This window comes from Dicentrarchus labrax, unplaced genomic scaffold (assembly GCF_905237075.1).
Source record: "Dicentrarchus labrax unplaced genomic scaffold, dlabrax2021, whole genome shotgun sequence".
Classification (NCBI taxonomy): Eukaryota; Metazoa; Chordata; class Actinopteri; family Moronidae; genus Dicentrarchus; species Dicentrarchus labrax.
Window position 1 is genome coordinate 10,510,479 of NW_026136723.1, and position 16,343 is coordinate 10,526,821.

General features: G+C 42.6%; 1 protein-coding gene across 1 annotated transcript in view; it reads left to right on the top strand.

The window, feature by feature from the left end:
- The first annotated feature begins 2,421 nt into the window (after positions 1–2,421).
- trim71 (tripartite motif containing 71, E3 ubiquitin protein ligase) overlaps positions 2,422–16,343 on the top strand; it is a 32,524-nt gene continuing 18,602 nt past the window's right edge. Inside the window, exon 1 of the mRNA XM_051390208.1 lies at positions 2,422–4,188. Coding sequence (XP_051246168.1) covers positions 3,454–4,188 — 735 coding nt within the window. The 5' untranslated portion in view covers positions 2,422–3,453. The remainder of the gene's footprint in view (positions 4,189–16,343) is intronic.

The following is a 16,343-nucleotide window of genomic DNA, read 5'->3' on the forward strand; positions in this document are numbered from 1 at the left end:
ACATTATCAATATGCCTACACCCGTTTGTGCCCTTTTATTTAGCATTTATAAGCTAAGTTTATAATGTAGCTGTAAGCAGTCATTGCTGTTTGTTAACCATTATAACTTTCATTGAGTGTCTAGTCACTCAACTGTAACCCTGGCAACCAGCCTTAAGGTACATTACCGCCACCAGCCACAAACCTTTAATATAAAATATGTCTTCATAGGAGAAGTTAATTGTTGACAAACACTGTACTTTAATAACCCTTAAAGTTATCCTTATGTCTGTTTGCAGCTACATTATAGTGTCATTCTAAATAGAGGGACTTAAAATAACGTGTTACCATTCAATCAGATGATGTACTGTAAATCCTTGAAAATGGCCGGCGCCAACACAGGCACCAATGTGCGTGTCATCAAGGGATAGAGATGCTCCTAACACAGAAGTGTTTGTGTGTTTTTTTTTTCTTTTTGCTCCGAGCAGTGCTGTCTTAATCATGTTAAGACCACCCCATTGACTCAGTACTGACCCTGACTGCCCTCCAGACCTTAGCATGTGTCATCTCGTCTTCTCAGGGCAGTGCTGCAGCATGTGAAAGAGTGAATTCTTCTTCAGACTAAAAGAGCACTCAACCCATGATTCTGCAGCCAGCATCATAAGGGCTCATCGGTTGCCTGCGGTGGCTTTATGAAGGGCCTGTGTGAAACATACTGCTCTGTGGAGTATTCCTTCAGGAGAAATGTTTTCTCACTTTGACGTATCAACATAACCTCTGGCATGTTTTCAAGCGATTCATCCTTTTATCTGCCCTTCCTTACTTTGATCACCTTGCGAGGTTGCTGTAAATCAACCCGCCATCCCCCTTTTTGACCAGTCACTGTTATTCTTTCCTCTAACCCCTAAGATGAAGGGAGTAACATTAGTGACCTGTGTCAAATGAAGTTAGTTAAAGTGCCTCATATGATCTCACTTATATAATAACCTAACCACAGTTCTGACTTGTCTGCTGCAAATACTAATGTCTAGCTATGCTTGTGTAACCTCTGTTTTTATTTACTGACCTAGTCCATCGCTTTATCTTTCTTTCAGCAGCCAACCATGTGGATACAACCCTAAAATTACAAGAATTATCCGAATCAAATGAGCTGAGCCGCTTTAAGTGCTGGATCTAGAAACAAATTCATTTCATAGTTAAAATGATCAAGTGATTATTAAAGTGGAGGTCACCTGCATGTGTTACATGTTGTTAATCTTGTATTGTGTGAAAGCATATATATATATATATATATATATATATATATATATATATATATATATATATTGTGCAAAATATGGTAAACATTTACTACAACAAAAAATAGTGTTTTTTTACACACGGCTGTAATGATGTACAGCACCTTCAATGAGGAATCAAACAGGAGGAAAGAAATGAGAGAACAGCTGCACTGTGCATGTAATACATGCTACTGTTAAGATGATTAGTTTGCCCCGTTGGTCCACTTTAACAAAGCCATTCTCTAAAGGGAATAATAAACAACAACTTGATTCTTGGCATGTACTTATGGTGCGGCCAGGTCGCTTCTAAGCTGTGAGATGACACAGGGTGATGTGTTGATGCAGTCCTCATTAGGTTTTCACTCAAATGATCATTGCATACATACATCTGCTATCGAATAATAACTGGGGGGGGTTGGAGTCTTCCCAGTTTTACAGTGTTTGTGCTCCTGTTTCAGAAGGAGGAAGGTAAGAGAAGAAAGAACCACAGCAGATCAATATCCTTCTACATCCCAGGACTCTAACAAGTCCACAGACCACTGTTTACTCCACCGTACCGCATGTTGTCTGAGAAGTGCATCACAGAAATGAAGCTGTATATTTACAATAGGCTGTATGTAACCTAGTTCAGCTGAATGGTGCCCTTTTTGTGTATTAGGCCCCCAAAATGAGCTATGTTCTCTGTTAGAGTGGAGGAAATCAGATGCATAGCCTACATAAAACAAGAGCACACATTAGCCTACTTAATTAATCAATATGAAAGCACACTAAGTTGTTAAACATGCTTTTAAATGTTGTATCACGTTTGAGCTAATTAGTTTAGTGTATGTGTTATATCCACCAGCTGGAGCCCTTTATACTGTATGAACATCAGTCATAATTAGTTTCCTGTGCTGTATATCCAGTGAGAACGGTACATCTAATAGAATGAATGCTTCTGGGTTACCGGGTACCTTTCTTTTTCCCATTCTAATGTTAAAATTAACTTGATTAGTTTTTTTTTTTTTGGGGGGGCACACCTTGACGCACGTGAGCGTTGGGCGCGTGCGTGCGACCACACTCCCCTCACCATCGGGCACGAGCGTTGGGCTCACACCCCTCGCTCTCCTCCCTCCTCCCTCCTCCCTAGGGCGGAAGTGGGTCCATTTTTTTCTCAGTCGGATAAGAGCGGCTCGAGGAGATGCAGCCCGAGCCACACGCGCACACCTTATGTTTATGTTAACGTTGGTTCGCACGAGAGTAAACAACGGCAACAGCAGCAGCGAAGTAAAGGACCTCGTTCAGGTCCATACGGTCGCTGGACCGTGTTTTTCCCGGTTGTAGGGCACCGTTTTCCTCGCTGCCGGAGGAGAAACGCTGCGCATTCCTCCACGCAGAGAGTCACAGAGGGAGACCAACCGACACCCTCAGCGGGGAGAGGAGAGCTGGACGCGGCCTCTTCGCAAGGTGGACCCGGGAATTCACCCACGGAGGCTCTTGCTAGACGTCCCGTCTGATGTGTTGGCTGTATCGCAGACTCTGTGTGTTTGTTTTTGATGCTCCAATGACCCACGGCACGCTGTGATATCGTTGCTTTGATGAATAATTTACGGTCTCGCTGTCCGAGGCTCGCGCTGCGACTACCAACCGACCGATGGCTGCTGCGCCCGACGCCGTCTGAACGGGCCCCGATGGTGGACTAGAGAGCGACACCACGACGAAGACACGGGCCTGAAGTGGAAAGCAGCAAAGGGAAAGAAAATTATAAATTCTTGCATACTCGTCAGGGTGTTGTGTTGTAGCGCAGAGCCCCGTAGTCATGTTGCCGAGTCGATGGGGGAGGAGAGACGGAGCCCCCACTATCTCGACGCCGACCCAGTGTCACTCCAGAAAAACGCCTTACACAAGTGATTTGTTATGATCTTAGCAGCATAAGTATTGTGTTGTATTTGTTTTTTTTACCTCAGAAACAATCTTTGAAGAACTGGCTACCTCCTTGTTTTGTATCAGGTCAGACTTATATAATACAGAGACAAATCTGTAAGTCGATGAGCACCGTTTTCACTGTTGAACTGACTTTAATACCTCATGAATCTACCTCAAATACAACTTTATTTTCTAGACAACACAACGGGCCGATGTGTCCCCAAATGAATACCTCAACCTCATTGCTGCGCATCTTGTAAACTTAGCCTGTGTTTCGGTAACGCTGCAGATGGCTTCGTTTCCAGACTCGGACCTGCAGACTTGCCCGCTCTGCAAGGAGCTGTGCGGCTCCTCTGCTCCCATTTCCTCCAGCTCTTCTACCTCGTCATCTTCCTCACATACCTCGTCCTCCTCCAGCCAGACTACCAGGAGGCTCCACGTCCTGCCCTGCCTCCATGCCTTCTGCAGGCAGTGCCTAGAGGGCCAGCGAAGTCCCGGGGACCAGCTGAAGCTGCGGTGCCCCACCTGCGACCAGAAGGTGTCCATCTCTGAGGCCGGTGTGGACTCCCTGCCTTCCTCCAACTTCCTCTTCAGCAACCTGCTGGACGTGGTGGTGGGCTCAGAGGAGCAGATCCAGAACAAGAACGGCCACCATCACCGGGGAGGCCTGGGTGGAGGCTCCTCCAGCTTCCATCACCCTCATGGAGGCCTGCTGCACCCTCACCACCTAGGAGAGCCTCAGTGCAGCTCCTGCGATGAGGAGAACCCAGCCACCTCCCACTGCCTTGACTGCCAGGAGTATCTGTGTGACAACTGTGTGCGGGCACACCAGCGGGTGCGGCTGACCAAGGACCACTTTATCGAGTCCCTGGGAGAGAACCTCCACCTGGGCCGGATGAATGCCAACAGCAACTCTGGCCAACCAGGGGTGTCGGTCTCCCTCGCGCAGTCCCTGCAGAACAACTTTGCCCTGCTGTCCCTCTTCCAGGATCGCATGAGCTTCTGCCAACACCACGACAATGAGGTGAGTAGAGCATAACAATAAAAATCAAAACACTGCGCCTGGAACACACAGAAGGGCTGTTTATTCATATGCATCACACATTTTACAATTTAATGGGAAATAAAACCACAAAATTTGGGGTGTCGTGTCATCCAAACCTACCCTATTGATCCTGTGGTGTTGATAGGGTAATTAACATTATGTGTATTCTGCACAGACACACTCCTATAGTGTAATAGCATTATGTATGTAGTATAGAACCATACTGGGGGCCATATGGCCTTAGGTTCAAAGGGAGCTGAGTGGCTCTTCACCTAGTTCCCTGGAGACAAATAGGCACGTGTGCTGAGCTGGATTTATATATACACACACACACACAGACTCAGCGTGCACACACACACATATAAGCATAGACACATGCAGAGTCTGGTTAATCTGTACCACACCATCCATTCAGGGCAGAGAGAGGCCCCTCTAGTAACTGCACACATGTTTCTATGACTGTTAGAAGTCCTATCCATGGACATATTATGGAGATCTAGCTTTTCTCTGATAATGGGAAAGACAAGTTGGAACTCAGGGCCCAAAGTTCTTTTGGACCATGTGATCAGGGCAAAGTAAACTACAAAGGCTTGTAAGACAGGAAACCAGCTTTTTCTTGGTTTAGTCATATGGTCAGGAAGAATAACAAATAGCACTAGTAGGGGGTCTTGGAATGCCATTTTTGTACCACTTCTGGTTTCTGTTTATGAGCTCCGAAGTTCGCCCTGCTGCTGGAGAATATGCTTCTTGGCTACAAGGCTGTGAATAAAACACTGTTTTATCTGAGCAGTTAGTGCAGTAATCAGCTGATGATCCCAGTCGGAGATCTTCCTGATTCTCTATATAACTTAAACAAGTTGGCAGGACTTAAAGTGTTAGAAAAGCAATACATTGAAGCATATTTATTGGTAAGTTAAGTACTTCGTCTTGCACCACTGCAGTGGAAACAAGCAGAAAATAATAGACGTGGAGTTTTCTCGTCAACAAATTTATGTTTACATTCAGTGTGTCAACATTGTGGGAGGCCTAACAAACATGTTGAAGGCATTTCCGTCTCCATGAAACATTTGCTTAAGAGATTTTCTGAAAGCTATTAAGTTGTGTATTGTTTACGTCCATGCTAGCTCGCAGGCATCTTCCTTCATGTCTTTGCAGGTGCGTTGCTGAGCTTCTTGGCTTGTCACCGCCACCTATCAGGCAGCAGGAATGCATATTGTGTGTGCTAAATGGGAGCACACTCCTAAAAAATATTGTTGTACAGCACCACTAGTGGTCAAAATCTCCACAGGGCACCTTAAGTGCTTAACGCTAAAGGTGCCCACAAGCTGGAGGCTTAATAACAAAAGTAGAGCTTGTGTTGAAATCTTCTGTAAAATTGCCAGTTAAATGAAGTCCCACTAAGTTCCTCTCTTGCAGTGTTACGACACTTCTTATACCCTGGCTGTCAAACTGATGGGTGTTTCTTAGGCTTTGTAAATGTGCTGAATGTAAATAAAAATGCAGCAATATCAATAAATTAGTAATTCTGTTTTCAAAACATTAAGTGTCCAGTCACAAAGGACCAGTTCAGATTTCCAATTAACTTTTATTTCTGTGACCCCCCACCCCCCTGTACACACCCCGTCCATTGCCAGTAAATAGGTGGGTTCAGTTTTCCAGTAAGGGCTTCATTTCCCAGTAATGCCTCACTCACTCACTGGGCTTCTGCCCTGGGGGAGGGAATGATACAGGAGAAGGCTGTTCTTTCTTTACCTATGAGAACTGATCAAGCAGAGTCATTGTCCATCACCCAGCTGCACATCCTTCATATGTGTAAATAGTTTCTCATATAATCAGGCTGTTTGGAAGATCAGTTTTGGCCTTTTTGGGTTTTTCACATTTGGTAATGAAGTGTAAAATGCTAGCCCTCTCACTGTCCGTTTTTGTTTTGTTAATCCCCAGGTTGCTTATCTAATGCAGATTTACTCAATTCACACTTTAACGGGCCAGAATACTGTCGGGTGGTCGAATGGCCACTCCCCCCACACCTTTATAGTTGGCTTATGCGGGTGGGGATATGCCCGCCCATTTCTATTTTCCTTCAACTACTGCAACAACCATAAATACATTTGATTTCTGACATGGTTGGACAACATGTCCTACAGCCTACTCCTCATTGAGTATATCCCAGCCCTTAGAGCCTGCTGGTACATTCAGAAATGTGTCATTTCCTCAAGTTTCAGTGAGCCCAGTGTGTTGAAACAATTTTAGCCTCATCAGTTGTGTGAGCGGTAAGAAAGGACCTTGTTCTATTTTGAATGCTATTGTCCAGCAAAGCTCCGAGCAGATATTTCTGTCTTCTAGTTTTATGGTTTTGGGAACTGGTTACTGAAGGGGACAACACAGACCTTCGCTGTAAGAAGATGTTTTCTTGCATGCAGGAAGGAATCTCATCAAAATGGTCTTCTTTTACAGTGTTGTTGCAGTGCAATTTGTCCTTTCTATTTTTAGTCATAATTGTTGCTATCAGTATATTTAATCAGATTTGCACTTGGCAGGTTTAAGTTATTACTTCTGTGTTGTTTTTTGTTTTTATAATGTAAACCACTGACTATATTTCCATTATTTCCTCTCACGCGAGCCTAGAGCACATATTGCATGTCTGCAGTCAGCTGGCCGTCAGCTGTAGCCATTGCTTTGTATTCAAGTTCCACTCTTAACAGAAGACATAAGGCACTACATCTGCTTTTGTCTGGGCTACTTTTTTGAGCCTGGCGTGGTGTGTCTGGGCCTTCATACCAATATGAGAGGACTGTGTAGTGTGAGTTATGGAGCAGAGTTTTCCCCAGGAGCTGGGTTCTGTCCCCTCTGCAGTGTTACGTAATCCTGCCATGGAATTTCTCCTCTCCCAGGAGACTGGTGGTGACGATGGTTACTGCTCACTGCTGAAACACAACAACATTTTTTTTTTTAGGTTATTGTGAAGTGTTCAGTCCAAGAAGGGTACTAGAATAAAAACAAATTCAGTGTCTTTTAAATGGATTTTGTTGTCCATAAATGCACACTGAGGCTGTGGTCATGATTTGGAAAAGGGCTGCAACAAGAGGAAATTTGGCACAGGTGTAATTAATAACAATAGCTGCTTACAGCTCTACACTGTATCGGCCTTAGCAAACATTAGCATCACAGACTGACACAATGAGTTGCTCTGTATCCTAAAGGTCACAGTTAAACTAAACCAGTAAAACCAGTTACTACACCGTTACCTATAGTCAATTTTCAAATCATGTCACTCATTTGCCTCAAAGGACTTTACTTTCTCTGCAACATACGACACTTTATATCTTTAGACCCTAGATTTTATTTAAGGAAAAACTGCCAAAAAAACGGTCTCAGGAACATGTATATGCAAAGTAGAAATAGTTTCAGCTGGGTTATGTGTGTTATTGGGGAGGTTGTTACATTCCAATAAGCAAGATAAACTCCAAAAATGTCAACAAAAGGAAATATTCTTACACCTATTTTTCTTATTAAACTGAAAAAAAACCAACCCGTACACCTTCTGAATTCAGGTTTCTGTCTTTCGCAGAACAGCTAGCTTAATTGCCTTGTCAACTCATCATAAAACACACTTCTTTCACACAGGACAGAAACAAAATAAAACTCACCAAAAACCGTCTTGGTTAGTCTTTCCACTGTTCACCAACTCTGGTTTGGCCAAAATAAGCCCTTATTTCACCAAGTCAGATGTGAAAACATTCGATCTCTATATACTGTTTTTCGTCTCGCTCCTTCTTTGGTCAGTGAGTGTGCGCTATGCTGCTGGACGAGAGTGTGTCGCTGAGCAGCAGCTCTCACTCGTTCTTTGGAGTCAGACCTTTAAATTAGCAGAATAAAATGACAAAAATTGCAACCCCCAGAAAAACCCTAACTGCAATAGCCAATGTATTTGAATTTGCCAACAACAGTTTTCATTTCCACTGGTGACATTGGCAGTTACTGGCTAAAAGTAGAAAGCCTCTGTACAAGAACATACATAGTGCTTGATTCAGTCTTTGGAAATTTATATAATCTTCAAACTCAGGAAATCTGGTTGAGACCCGAATATTAGAAAAGCAGGGATGGTGATACATTGACAGGGAGGGACATGCAAAATATCTCACTTCATGTTGAATTTCATCTACTGTAATGGAGAAAGAAGTTATGTTTTTTTCTTTTCCTTATGGGGCCGTGGAGTGAATATCACATTTATTTGCTTTGGCTTGCGTTTTCTCCCAATTCTCTGCACACAGATACATGAGTAATTTTGAGTTAACCCATTGTTAATGCACATACTTCAACTGAAGATAATCTGCTAATACAAAGTATCAGAAATTGTAGAACCTAATTGATTTGCAAACGATGGAAACAGAAAGATTGACCGTGAAATGAAGGGTTTCAGTTGGAAGATAAGGCTCCTCGGGCAGCAAAGGGAGTCCACTGATAAGAATATATAGGGTATGTGCACACATGAATGAATATGTTGGCCTACTTAAACCACATGAATGTCGGTTGTTACTCATCTGAAGCACTGGCAGTCAGTGAGGGTCCCACGTTGTGTTGTGTGTGTGTGTGTGTGTGTGAAGTGGAAATGTAAAATTGGATTACATCAAAGGACTGCCCTCTGCTTGCTGTGATGTCACCCTCCAACATAGAGATACATACACAGCTCCATCTGAGAGACACCTAATGACATGGTAATCCTACAAAATGTCACTCTGTGCTTTAGATTAAATTGTTGTCACCATAACGACGCGCCTGGCTGTGCACGTGCATGGAGTCTCAACAACACACACACACACACACAAATAGTATACTAGTAGTGGGGGGGTTGCTGAAGCAGGCTGAGAAAGAGAAGTGGTTGCTGGGCAATGAGCGCCTATAATGCGTGGTGTTTATAAGGATGAGATGAAGTTGAACTAATCAGTTTGACGGCCTACCAATTCTCTCGTATCTCCTCGGGCCATTTTTGTCTAGCTTTAGAGTAAGGAAGACAGTGGGATGTTCAGTTGCAGTGGGAGGTCTAGGAATTTTATTATAGTTTGTCACACATTTCCACAATTCAACTTTTCTGTGTAAAGTTTTACTGCTCCATTGTGTAGTTCTGTAGAGGAAGAATATCACTTAAAACATATGCTGGGTTGGCTTTGTGATCACCAGTTTTTTTTACTCCCCCTCTCTGGAGTCCGCTTGCAGAGAATGTTTGTAAGGAAACCTAACCCAACACTGACGCTGATACAAGGCTGGAGGAATTCCTGTAACTTGAGTTTATACCTCCTGGGTTCTCTTTTCCCCTTCTCTCACTCTCTCACACACACTGGGTATTTCCTCTGCCGACTCCTGCCTTTCTCATCAGCGCTCTCTGTCTGCTCTCTGTCAGAGACAGTGGACATTATGGATGCACAAAGTCTCCTCAATGTGATTTAGCAGCTGTTGCTGTTGAGGGGCAAGTGATTACATTTCATCACTCCTGGAAGTATCCGTGTGAGTGTGTGGCAGCAGCGTTTTCCTTTTCTAAGAGCATCTCCCATCTGTAGGTAGTTATCCTCTGAAGAGGATTTTAGAGTGTGTGTTTCCACACAGCCAGCAGAGTTGGATTATATGAAGTTGGACTTCCAGGGTTTTAATGTGCAACATGTGCCCAGTAATTAGAGTGCATTCCCTGTTTCCTGTGTGTTGTGAATGTGTTTCATGTAGGCTAAGGGGGAGTGTGTATGTGTGTGTGTCCTGGCTTTGATGTCCATTTGAGGACTTTTGGCCATATAAATTTAATGGATAGAAAGGAAGGCATTTATCACATTCTCTTTGACAACAGGATTTAAAACCCATTCAAAAGCTGGAACCTGCCACTTCCTACTCAGTGGTTGGGCACAAATGGGGTTTTAATTGGCCATTATTTGACCTCACTCAACGGGATTGCGCTGTTAACACATTTAATGTTAAAGCTCTCAACCCTATTTGGGGGACACTGCACAGCTTCCAGCCACGATTTGTCCACCTAAATGGTTGTTTAATATTAGGCCAAGACTATGCTAGTTTGTAAGCGTTTGCAGTAAACAGTTGGCACACTGGCTGTAGTTTGGACATGTTGTGCTGTCCAGCCTCAGGCCGATTGCCACAGTCATGAAGGACCACACCAGTGTGTTTGTAAGTTTTTAGCAGGCCATCCGTTTCCATTGGTTGCAGCATGACAATTTGCTATCAGACTCTTAGTGTTTTAAAGATTTATTTGTATAATATATTGCAGCAAGGTAATGCACAGACAGACCAAAGCGCTGGGTAGAAAACCGCAGCCTGATCATTCATTTGTTGACACAGTGAGGTGCTAACACAGAGGCCTTTTATCTAAAAACAAAACAAAAAGAACGATCGGCAAAAATCTTGGACGTGGCTCAGTTTTTGCCACGATGCAATACACTTTCTTCAGGCAATGTGCTGCGTTGGCCAGTCAGACCTGTGCAAGCACACATTTCTAGTAGGTTACTTGGTAACCTGAACATTATATTTCTCCTGTTTACCTCGCGATCACCAGAATGGAGAATATAAGGATTGTCGCTGTGGTAACTTTCCGGAGTTGTAAAATCCTTCCTTATAGTTTAAGAGACCTCTCTGCTGTGTTTTGGTGTCTGACAGGTCTTCAAACTTGGATCGTATTTCATCATCTCACTGGTGCCTAAAACAACATGCTTCTCACCAACATTGCTTTTAAATTTAGTTAACAGTTTTTTTATTATTGCTTGGCGACTGATGAAATCTGCACTGGATTAACTCCTGTAGTGTTCAGTAAATATTATTTTTTGTTTTTATTATTTTACCTACCCATTCATCGCTTTCTTTCTTTACTTCAGGATAGCATTCTTTGAAATTGTGACTTAGTGTTCTGTTTAGTGCTGTCAGTTAAACGCGTTATTAACGGTGTTAACGCAAACCCATTTTAATGGCATCAATTTTTTTATCGCGAGATTACCATTTGTTTAACATTGTAGTTTTTTTCACATGCTGTTGCAACAACTAGTAACGTTAGAAAAACTACAACACCACACCGGATCTAGCTAGACCGGAAACAAAACAACAGGCACGCCGCACACACTTGTTTAAGAGTAGTAGACGTTACGTTTTGAGTGGATGGCGAGCGTGAGACACCGAAATGGATGCCAATAATATTCTGAATGGAAAGTTTATTTTTAAAAATTTGCCAAATGGTTCCATGGACAAGACCAAAGTGATCTGTGTGTTTTGTCGTTGTGAACTGAGCTATCATCGCAGCACGTCCAGTCTGAAATACCACTTGATGGCCGAGCACACAGCTGATGCGAATTCTCCGCCCCCTCGTCAAAGCCAGGCGACAATGGATGATTTTTCAATAAAAACAAAATTTACACAAAGCAGGCCGGTCCACTTTTCCATGTTGATAAGAGCATTAAAATGAGAAAAAGTAATGGGACAAAAAGAAATCAAGGGACATTTAGAATAGATAAAAATGTGCGATTAATTGCGAGTTAACTATGACATTAATGCGATTAATCGTAATAAATATTTTAATCGTTTGACAGCACTAGTTAGGTTATTTTCTATTATATTATGTGTAATACTACATGTGACAGGCATTTAGTCATGTTGATGTTTGGGCTTACTTGTGTAACCAGGCCAGTTCCTGTAAAGGCCATTCTCCTTAGGCTGCCAAGTTGATATGCTAGTGTGTGCGTGTGTGCGTGTGTGTGTGTGTGTGTGTGTCAAGTATTCAATATATGAGGGGTCTGGGGCGCTGTACAAACCAGTGATTGTGAATCTACTCCAAATGTAGCACACTGATGTACTGTTTTTGGATGCAAACTGCCGTATGGTTATGTTTTGTTGATATATATGAACACTCAAGACAACAACGAGAGCTTCATGTGAGAATATGTTGGAAGGGGGGGTTGGGGGGCAGTCTTCTCATGGATTGAGGGTCATTAAGCATGTGGGTTGTTTATTATGCTCTGTAATGCAACAGTAACCAAGAATAGCTGGTTTGTGACTGTATACAGACATGTACATTTGTCACATCTCAGCTGCTCCACATTTCATTCACACAGCTTCTCCATTTCATCCCTTGTTTGCCCGAAGCATTGGCCCTCTCATGTTTCCCTCTCTATCTCTTGTTCGCCTTCTTATTGTTGTTGAACTCCTTTTTTCTCTTGATTTTCATCTAACCCCCCATCTCTCCCACCCTTTCAGTTCCTTTGCTCTTTTTTTTTTCTTTTTTTCTTTTTACTGCTGAAGTATTAAGCACACGACAGTCAGTCACATGCTCGCTGGGTAAGGAGGCCAGCTGACTGTGGTTTGTTTTCCTTCTCTCTGTGGCCATCCAATCAGATCGCCGGCTTACAGCCACCGCCCCCCATGTTGTATCTGGCAGAGTTTCAAAACATCGGCAGGCATGTCTGTGTGCATGTTGTGTCGGTGGCAACAGGCCAACAGGGGTTGCCACGAGAGGGCGGGGCAACGACAGAGAGGGAAGGAAAATAGCAATGAGGAGTGGCGAAGAGAGTGATGGAGGGAAGAACTATATGTGAAGGAGAAAAGGAATAGATGAGAGTAGGTGTGTGTGAGTTTCATAAAAGGGGCTTTGTCAAGCAGATGGTATTCCTGGGATTTCTGGGAATGCGTATTCCACAGATTATCTAGCCTGGACATACCAGACTGGCTTAGGGCCGGTGCTGTCTATTTGTTGCTTCATAAGTGTAGTAACTTTGCTAATCTTTCTCCCCTTACCTAGTTCTCAACCCCAACTATAACAGATGCGAAATGTTTCCTTATTGGTTTAGCAGAAGTCTGCCTGATCCATTTTGGGAAACGCTCCACACACACAGGAAGAAATATTTTTGTGTGTGAGTGCTTAAGCCGTGTGACACCTCATTTAGCCTGATTTGTTAAACTCTCAAATCCCTCAAATAGTTGGCAGTCTTACCTGACATGAATGGGGGTTTTATTTTGGGCCATTTTTTGGCAAGAATCAAACCAGTGAAATTTGCAACCATTCGGCCATGTTGCATGCGCTGTAACTATTTACCTACCAAGGCACTCCCCTTGATGTGACTTTGTGACTGTTATCATAAGGAAACCCAACAGCCTAGAAGTAAATTTTGTGTTTATTCTTTAAAGCAGGATTTGTCTATCTCTCAACTCAAGAGGAACCGCCTTTCTTAAATGTGTTTGGCTCAAGCTGCTAAACATACTGACATCTGACATCAGCCCCTAGGTATGTCCCTTTAGTGTGTGTGTGTGTGTGTATGTGTGTGTTTGTGTTTGTGTCCATACCTTTCTGACATTTCTTGTTTCTGTCTGTTGACAGGCAGGTAAAGAAAGAGCACACAGGCCTGAGGCAGTGCCGCACCACAAAGTTAATCCCCATTGTCTAAGAAAAGTCTATATGTTTTAAAGATTCAGGCAAATTCTTTATAAATGATTAATTATAGTATTTGTACTTTTAAATTGATCAAAGGTCCAGTGTGTAGGATTTAGTGTCATCTAGCAGCGTAGTTGCAGATCGTAATTCTGTCACTTCACCCTCCCCTTCAAAGCGCGAAGGAGAAACTACGGTGGCTGCAAAAAGCATGAACACCGAGAGTCTGATTAATTTTTTTCCCCCTACTTACTTCAGAATTGTTCCCGGACAGTATTATCTTTCTAAAGTGGCATTTTAAATTAATTTCAGTTCCTTGTGCATATGAAATTATATGTGAAATTCATTATGTGTTCCCCAGCTATTGTTTGATCATGAAGGTAAATACACTTATCTGCTGCAGGTATATTAGCTTGTAGGGAACTGGTATTCTGAAAGGGCACTGGCAGCAAAAGTGTTCTCAATTTTGGATGTGGGCTTGTGTGATATCATTACATTTTAGTTTTACTTCCTACAAAAAAAATCCTGTTAGTTTCAAGTGATGCTATCCATGAATTTGAATGGGATTTCCAACCATATTCTGAAATACATGTGAAATTAGTATAGTTTGAGATAGAAAGTGTTGAGAAATGGCATTCAGACACAGCCATCACAGATGTCCGAGCATCTCACTGTCAGTTAAAGTGGTTAAGTTCTTTTGAGGGAATGTGCTTTCACAGGTCCCAGAGCAGCTCTGGTTTTTCTGGCACCACAGTGTGACATTACATGGCCCTTGTCCCTTCCCCCCACTCGGCTGTGCATGCACACAGCGAGTGGTGCATGGAGAGATTTTACTGGCTAGTTGAGCTTGTGCCCTCTCCCCCAGTTCCCAGTACCTAGGAGGGGAGGGAGGGAGGAAAGGGGGCTGATCCTACTGCTGCCTGCCCCCTGCATGAGCATAAGGCCAGGCTCGTAGCCATCGTGCATTTATTATAACATTGTTTACCTCAAGATTTCAGAATTTTCCTCGAGTTGAGCTAGAATGTGGTGTGATACTGTCTGACCTATTATAAATATAACTAGCAGATTAAAATCTGAATGTGTATTAATATGTTATTATTAGTAATCAGTAAAAAATATATTTTAATGTCCCATTTTGTGCCTCTACTGCCTTTACTGTGGTTTTAAGCAGGGATAAAATACTCAAATTACTGGAATTACGAATATTTTTTAGTGCTTGGCTTGCTTCTGCACATACATTATATTTGAATCCACGCTTGCGACTAGCAGTTATTTTCATTATTGATTTCATTTGTAAGTTATTTTGACGAAATAACAGGTCTGTTTCTTGTGTGTAAAATATCAGAAAATGTTGTAAATGCCCACCATAGTTTCCCATTCCCCAACGTGAATTGTTTTGGATCAGCTCTCCTAAACTCAAAGATGTTCAGTGTACAGTTACATAAAACGGAGATGAGCAAATCTTCAAATGTATTATCAAAATTGTTGTTGATTTCTCTAATGTATTTTCTAATTGTTTAATCAGCTAATGAGTCCAGTTTCAATGGAAATAACCCCAAAATAGTCCCTAAATTCTTTTTGAGGCATCTCTTTGGTTTATTTTTCAAACATGCACCCAAACACCCCAACATATGTGGGTGTATATAAGTGTAAACTCACAAAGGAGGAGCATAATGGGCAGAGAGGGTGAATGAGAAACATCCGGTGCACTAATGAAATACAATAACTCACTTCCCCCAACGTAGCCGAGCCCTCCTGCTCAGAGCTTTTATAGCTGGTGATGGCATGTTTGTTCCAGCCCCTTTCCAGTAGCACTCTAGTAGTAGCATTTCACATTGTGGGCCTGTGTATGTGTTTTGTTGTGCATTTTGCATACACGTCAACATGTGCTTGTATGTTGTGTTGCAGCATGCTACACGATAATGTGTAATAAATAAATTCAGAAGGTGAGTCACCTCTGCCTGAAGGCCTTCCCTCCAGGGTGTTCTCTGTGGAATTTACAACTTTGTTAGCGTGACACCATGCTTATTTCACAAGTTTTAAAGTTGTTTTTCACATTTAGTGTCATGTGCACGCTGGAAGTTTCTGGTGTGTTCTTGCATGTGCCAGGGTATCCTGTGTCCGTCAGTCAGTATGGTATAGGTAATGTCTGGCCTGTTCTAGTACCACATGTGTAACAGAGCAGCTGTATTTCTGGCTTGCAAAGAATCTGTTTTGTGTGTGATGCGTTTTTGTCTCATAGGTTGAGTAAAATAGATGTTTGTGGCAAATTACTTAACTGTTTGTTGAATGAGAGAGACAGATAAAGACGAAGGCAGGCAGTGAGGGAACGGGATCCTTCCATGAAGACCTCTGGGAAGAGGCAGTATCCTGAGTGAGTCAATAATATTGACTGGTGTTCTAAGAGGCTGATGTGTTATGTAATCTACAACCTTGTGTGTATGAGTGTGTTTCACCTCAAGGAGTGTTGGGCTGTTGATGACACATAAGCTGCAGATAGCATTAAAGATATCTGAAGCGTCTTGCAGCTATTTGTCATTGGATCTAGTTCTGTGAAATAGGACTCCAGTGTTTTCAGTAACAGGCTTCTGTCCTTCTGCTGTTTTTCATTTTGCCATGTTTCCACATGGTGACTGTAAACATGAGATAATACAGTCATAAGATATTATTGATTTCTGAATGGTCCATATAAAATCTCATGGGTCAATTCTTAATGTTTTGTATGTCATGT